The sequence below is a fragment of the Notamacropus eugenii genome, chromosome 4 (genome assembly GCF_028372415.1).
Source record: "Notamacropus eugenii isolate mMacEug1 chromosome 4, mMacEug1.pri_v2, whole genome shotgun sequence".
Taxonomy (NCBI): Eukaryota; Metazoa; Chordata; class Mammalia; order Diprotodontia; family Macropodidae; genus Notamacropus; species Notamacropus eugenii.
The window spans coordinates 56,542,834-56,550,083 of NC_092875.1; the positions used below are offsets into that span (position 1 = coordinate 56,542,834).

Consider the following 7,250-nt stretch of genomic DNA (forward strand, 5'->3'; position numbering starts at 1 on the left):
AATATTTTCTACATCCTTAGAGTTTGATTAGCTTAAGATTAATCTCTCTCTTTGTCAATCCTTCCTCTAATCCCCTCTACACAAGTTTCCCCCCTTTTTCCTGGTGAAATACTTTTTTCTGTATTCAACATTGTATGTGTTTATATTTGTTCTTTCCTACTTTGACCAGCTAGTAAGGGTCTGAAGGATGATGTGAATCCATATCTTCATGATGATAAGTCCACAACTCAATCCACCAGGTAATGCTACCTCCTAGCAAAATTTTATATTTATACTTATGACAATCGTTTCCTTTAGTGCCTCATCATGTCAGATAACTGAGGTAGATTTTTGAAGGATTTTCCAGCAAAACACCAACTCTACTAGGTTTTAACCACCCTTGGAGGCCTATGAGAATGGGTGCAGGGACAGACATCATGGTATTGTCCAAGGACCAGGTTATTTATCTTAAAAAAAAGATTTAGGTGCCAGTTAATGATTTTATTTGCTCAAAATACCTAATGAAGGCCATTTATTAAAGACATATGGAAATGGACATTTAATTTAGTGGAAGAGTCATTCACAACAAGATCCCAACCATCTTTTCTCTGTTCTTTTTTTGGTTCTAATATTTTATAGCATTTTATAGTCTATAGTATGCTTTCCCATAAATTATTTCATTGGATCAACAGACAGGGGTGAACAGTTTTAATAATCCCCATCATGCAAAAGAAAATATTGAGATTCAGAGGCATTACATGCCTTGTCTAAGGCACATAGATTATGACCCCAAAATTAAAACCAATATCTACTAATTCTACATTTAAGGCTTATTTAGAAAATAATTGATGTTATAGTAAATCACATTGTGGAAAACAAGATGGCAACATTATTGAAAGCCCCTCAATCAATGCCATAAAGGGGAACAGTCTGAGTGACAGTAAAAGGGATTATGCAACTAGGAAATCATTACCCTCAACTATAATCTTTGGGCTGTCCTGAGCTTCAGAGTTTGGATTTGAGGTTTCTACTTTCCATATGTTTGACCCTAAATATCAATGCCATATTCCAGGGCCAGGGCCAGACCCCATTAATGAGAGGTGTGCATTTTGCTAATAATTCTTCTCATGGCATCTTTTATATCCTTGTTCCTCATGCTGTAAATGAAGGGGTTCAGCATGGGGGTGACCACAGAATACATCGCTGAGGCAACTGAGGTCTTCCACAAAGAGTGGGTAGCTGAGGAACCCAGATATACTCCAAATCCTGTGCCATAAAATGAAACCACAGAGAGGTGGGACCCACAGGTAGAAAAGGCTTTATATTTTCCCTTAACAGATGGGATTCTCAATAAGGAGAAACACATCTGACCATAAGAGAAAAGGATCCCTGTGAGGGGGAGAATACCCAGTAGTCCAGCTATAAAATACATGATGATATCATTGATGAGTGTATCGGAACAAGAGAGCTTTACAACCTTATGAATATAACAGAAAAAATGAGGAACTTCATGTTTGCTACAGAATGACAGCCGTGTCACCAGTAAAGTGTGGAGAGTGGAGTTTAGAAGACTAATATTCCATGAGATCAGAACCAGGAGGCCACAAATCCATGGATTCATTATGGTGAAATAGCGCAGAGGGTGACAGATGGCCACAAAACGGTCATAGGCCATCACAGTGAGGAGAAAATTATCTAACAAGCCAAAAGCCATGAAGAAATACATTTGGGTAAGGCATCCAGCATAGGAGATAATCTTACTGTTTGTTAGGATGTTCAGCAGCATCTTGGGGACTATAGTGGACACCAGACAAAGATCAACAAAGGACAGATTACAGAGGAAAAAGTACATTGGTGTGTGGAGATGGGAGTCAGAGCCAAAGACCAACATGATGATAACGTTTCCAAACACAGTGACTATATATATGCCCAGGAAGAGCCCCAAAAGGGGCAGCTGATGTTCTGCCTTCTCAGAAAGTCCCAGGAGGAGGAATTCTGGTACATGTGTGTGGTTTTCTGGGCCCATGCATCTGGTGTACCTATAAGGAAAATGATGCGGTAAGAGCCTAAATTCAAAAATACAGGCATTTCGTACTTTTGTAAAAGAAAGAAAACTAGATTTTGACTTAGGAGACTCAAGTTTAAATTCCACATCTACCAGTTAAAGCCTGTGTCATCTTGGGTAATTCACCTCCACTTTATTAGACTCAATTTCCTCATATGTAAAATAAAGTTGGTCTAGTTTCTTTTTCCCTTTCTCATGCCTGAAAACTCAACTGACCATACTTAGAACTTAAGAAGTTATGAATGAAATGTAAAATCTCTTTTGAATAACAATATTCATTGAAGGTAAAAATGTTTCTTGTGTTAAACATTAAACTTAGAACAGTAAATAAAATGGAACAACAAGGAACAGAAAGCTAATTTCAATTTTAAAGGGAAATACTATTTGTTTCAATTCTACAAATCGTGGGAATGAATTGGGACCAAATATACATGCTTACTTGTATGGAGGAAAAAATTTCTATAAAGTAAAAAAATATGTATTGAATTAAAAAATAAAAACATTTAATTGGAGAAAGTATTTACAGCAGTTGTGACAGAAAAATACATTTAAAATGTAAAAGGAATTGAGTTTTTGAGAATTACAGAAGCAATTTGATCAACAATCTTTAAATGGTTTAAATATATGTACAATTTCAAAAGAAGGATACAAATCTTATCATTGAAATATTGCTCAATTTTCCTAAAAGAAAAAATATTTAAAAAGTTATTTTAAAGATTTTCACCCAAAAAACTGGGTAAAAATAATCAAAAGAACCAAAACCCTACACTGATTATTTTTGTGGGAAAACAGTATACTCACTCAATGCAGATGAAATGAAAAAGTCCTAAAACCTCTTTGAACAGACATCTGACATTGAATATTGAATGGTTAAAAAAAAGATACCCTTTCACCCAATATCTAGTGAAAGCATTAAAAATTTATTGGCTTAAAAATCTTCATAGCAAAATTACATACAGAAATAAGTGGAAATATTGAGACTATCCTGCAATATAGGAATAATTAGTTCGTTACACATTACTGTTGGTACAAATTGTAATGCAGTTTTAAAGAATATTAAATATCATAATGTAATGAAAAGCAATGAATGAGAATATATAAATCCGTAATGATATAGAAGTAAATATGGTATAATTATGAAGAATATGCAATATTATAAAGTTATTAAATATAGAAAAACCCTTACAAAATCATGACAAGTGAAAAAAAACAGAGCCATAAGTCAAAAACACATGACTTATGATCATTCAAAAAGAAAATAAAAGAATTGACAAAGAATCCAGATAAAAAGACTTTGAGGAAGTGAATAAAAATTTGCTCTGATATTTTACACATTGCAGTTTATTATTTTCTATGTAATTAGCAGCTAGCCAAGTTTAGTTCGTTCAATTTCTACTTTACTTTTTAAAAAATCTGTACAAGCAGGGATGACCAAGTGTGAAACACTTGACTACTCTGATCAATACAAATGATACAGGACAATTGCAAAGGACTCATGACAAAAAACAGCTACATACTTCCAGAGAGAGAGAGAACTGATGAACTGTGAACCAATTGAGGTATAATTTTCTCTATTTTTCTTGCTTTTTTTTTTTTTTAGAGAAGTATTACTCAAGTAGAGATTTGTTTAGCGTGAGTTCACATGTATACCTGATATCATATTGCTCGTCTTCTCAGAGGCTGGAGGAACACGATGATTTTGAACCCAAATGTTAAAAAGAAAGGAATGTTGTGAAAAAATAGTAATTAAAATGTTTTTAAATGTACTACCAGAACCAATTTTAATGATTTGCAAAGGGATCCCAGTTATGGGAGAGAGGGACAATGAGCCAGTAGGAAAGTAGAAGATAGGAAGCTTGCCCTGTAGTGACAACAGTTCCAGAACTGAGAAACAAAAGGACAGATCATTTGAGGCCACTTCATCCACTGTTCCAAAAGTTAGGCAGGTACCAGAGGGAGGAGGTGAACCCAAGATCCATAAGTCAATATCAGCAGTGCTTCAGTGTTTGGTTCAGGGTAAAAAAGCAAATATTATGTAAGCCAAGGCAGTGGTCCTCAAACATTTTGGTTTCAGGAAACCTTTATGTTCTTAAAAACGATTCAGGACCCCCAAAATAGCTTTTGCTTCATGTCTATTGATATCACTCTATTAGTAATTAAGACAAATAAATATTTAAAATATGTGGTAATTCAATTACAGATAATAAACTCATTATAAGGCAGCAAGGTGGCAAAGTGGATAGAGTTTTGGCTCTGCAATCAGAAGGAGCTGACTTCACATCTGACCTCAGAAACTTACTAGTTGGTGTCTCTGTGCAAGTGACTTAAGTCTGCTTGCCTCAGTTTCCTCATCTGTGAAAAGAACTGGTGATGGAAATGGTAAACCACTGCAGTATCTTTGCCCAGAAAAACTGAAAAGGAGTCAATGAAAGTCAAATGTAAATGAAATGACTGAACACCAGCAAAAACCCACTATATGTAAAATAACATATTTTAATAAAAAACGACTATATTCTCCCAAACAAAAAAAAAATAGAGATAACAGTAATACTGTGTCATATCTTTGCAAATATGAACTATAAGTTAATTTTGTATCAAGAATGCAATGGTCTATGTACTTGTTCCAGGATAACTCATGAGATTCAAAAACGTTATTTGACGCTTTACATATTTCACCATTCTTTTTGTATATTGCCAGGCATTCATATAAAAGAAGTTCTTCTTCAACAATTAGCTGGCACTGATACCAGACGAATATAAGCAAAACAACCTGCCTAGTAACATCTGAAGAGATATCCATTTGGGAGGCAACAGGACAATTCTGCAGATGAGAAACTAACTCAGTCTTCATAACAGTGACTAAATCTTAATTCACAGGTCATATATACCTTGGAAAAGTCCTCTGCCATCATGAGAGAATGAGAAAAGCAAGTACTAGCATGGCATTACTATGTAAATCTTTTTGACCTTGTAGACCTGGTGAGGTTTTGGAGATCCTCAGTCATATCCAGAACATTCATTGATAACCACTGGTGTTAAAATAGGGGCAAAGTCCAAGAACTCATACATAAGGTGTCAACTCATACAAAAGAGATATTTTCCAATATGATTTGTTCAACATATTCATTATACTGCTACTTTCAAAAGATAAAAAAGACCAAAGTATTGCATTACAGGAATGCAGGTTTTGAATCAAGATAAGGGGAAAATTCTTAATAGTCATGTTTATGAAGAAATGAAATGGGATACTTGGGGACAGAGTAAGGTTCCTATTACTGAAATTCTTTCAGAAGAGATTAATAATGACAACGTATCCATGCAATCACTATTCTTCCATTTTTTTAAATCCAGCATGTAAGTTGCCCAAATATGCCATTTTTAGGTATTTCTGTTCTATTACTTCCTAAAACCAGTCACATTACAAGTATTTTAGATTTTATGTCCAAAATATGACTTCCCTTTTTCTTCTTAATTCACATTGTAATGATCTTAGCACAAGCTCGTATTGCCATCAATGTATATTCTTAAAGCCTCTAGAGAAAATCTCTCAACATGCTGAAAAAGAGTTGTATAAATGGCAAGCAGAAAAGAGTAGGGTTTTCTATCAGGATTCTAGAGGTAATGTAAGTCTTTAAAACCTCCACAAGAAGCTTTGTTGCAGTCTCATTAGCACAGCAACCACCTCAAGGAAGAAATATTGTGCTAATTTGGAATTTGTGGTGTGTTATATTCATGGAGTAAATTCATCACCAAGATCAGGAATCTGACTGTTCCTACCCAATGACTCATAGCATCTCAGAATGGGAGAAGTGTTCAGCAGTCATTAAATTCAATCTCCTTCAAGACAAGAAATCTCTTTTATGATGTCTCAGAAAAAGAGTTAGCTATATTCCACTCTAAGATCTCCTGCAAGAATAGATATACTACCTCACAAAGCAGGCCATCTCTGGACAGTTCAAAAATATTTTTTTTGTTTATAGCAGGTAAAGTCTCACTGTTTGAGGGTTCATTGAATCACAGTCTCTCTGATCTCTAGGTCACAGCCTTTCTAGGTCATCTAGCCAAATATCCACCTGATTCAATAGTATCCTCCAAGGACATTCCTATTACGTGTGTACTCATCTTGACTTTGAGTATCTGCAGCAAATTCCTGAGGCAACTCTTTCATAATTTCATAAATTTTTATATCTTGAATGAACCTCAAAAATTATCTACCTAACCCAGTTCTTACTTATAGAGACAGAAAAGAAAAAAAATACTGAGACAGCAAGGTAGGAGACAAATGGGCAAGGTAACAAATAGTAGAAAAAGACAATAGAATGGATAGATGTAATGGGGAGAGATGTGGAATCAACATAGGGTACAATATCCTACCTAAATTGAAACAAACTTGAAATGTTTATGTATGCAATGCAGCTTCAATGTGATGCAGATTTGCAGCTTCAATATGAATATCTCTATTATAGAATACTAGCTGTAGAGATCCAGTGACAAACTATGCTTCTTACTTGAAGACTACATTAGCTAAATTTGAAGCAAGTAATCACCAGGTTGACTTCTGGATAGAGAACATTGTTGGCCACAGTAGTTCCTCACAATAGCCTAGTACTCCTAGAAGGATTATCATTAATAAAATCGTGAACATGTTAAGAGTGGAAAGACACAAAACATTTATATGCTTTTACTTTCAAGCAGTGGGAGAGAACCTTCATGCTCTTGTTGGCCTATGTTCAAAGAACAAAGGGGAGATCAGTAGGTATCAGTAAGAAAAAAAATTGGGGAAGTTAAATGATCAGAAAATGTGGGAGATAAAATTCTCCTTGTTAAAGTGATGGAAAATAGACAACTGTAGGCATAGCTAATATATACTTCTAGATATTCCAGGAAGTCAGGAACAGTGAAAATCCCATCTTCGAAGGAAACCTTTCCCAATCCCTCTCAACCCAATTGCTTTCCCTTTGATTATTTACTACTCATTGCACAGATAGCATGTTTTGCACATTCGTTTTTTCCATCTTTATTTTATGAGCTTGATAAGGACAGGAAATGTTTTTTGCCTTTCTTTGTAATCATAGCACTAGTACCTGGCACACAGTAGGCACTTACTGAATGGTATTTCCTTGGTCTGTAGTTCAGGAGAAAGAGCTGGATAAATATTGTTCTAGATGTCATTTCCATAGAAAGATCATTGGCAAATTTAAGCAAA

General features: G+C 34.9%; 1 protein-coding gene across 1 annotated transcript; it reads right to left on the reverse strand.

Moving 5' to 3' along the window:
* Positions 1-1,069: 1,069 nt before the first annotated feature.
* On the reverse strand, positions 1,070-2,014 carry LOC140498124 (olfactory receptor 7A10-like). The gene has a single exon (XM_072599413.1). The coding sequence runs from the start codon at positions 2,003-2,005 to the stop codon at positions 1,070-1,072; it is 936 nt and encodes a 311-aa protein (XP_072455514.1). The 5' UTR covers positions 2,006-2,014.
* Between the last annotated feature and the right edge of the window lie 5,236 nt (positions 2,015-7,250).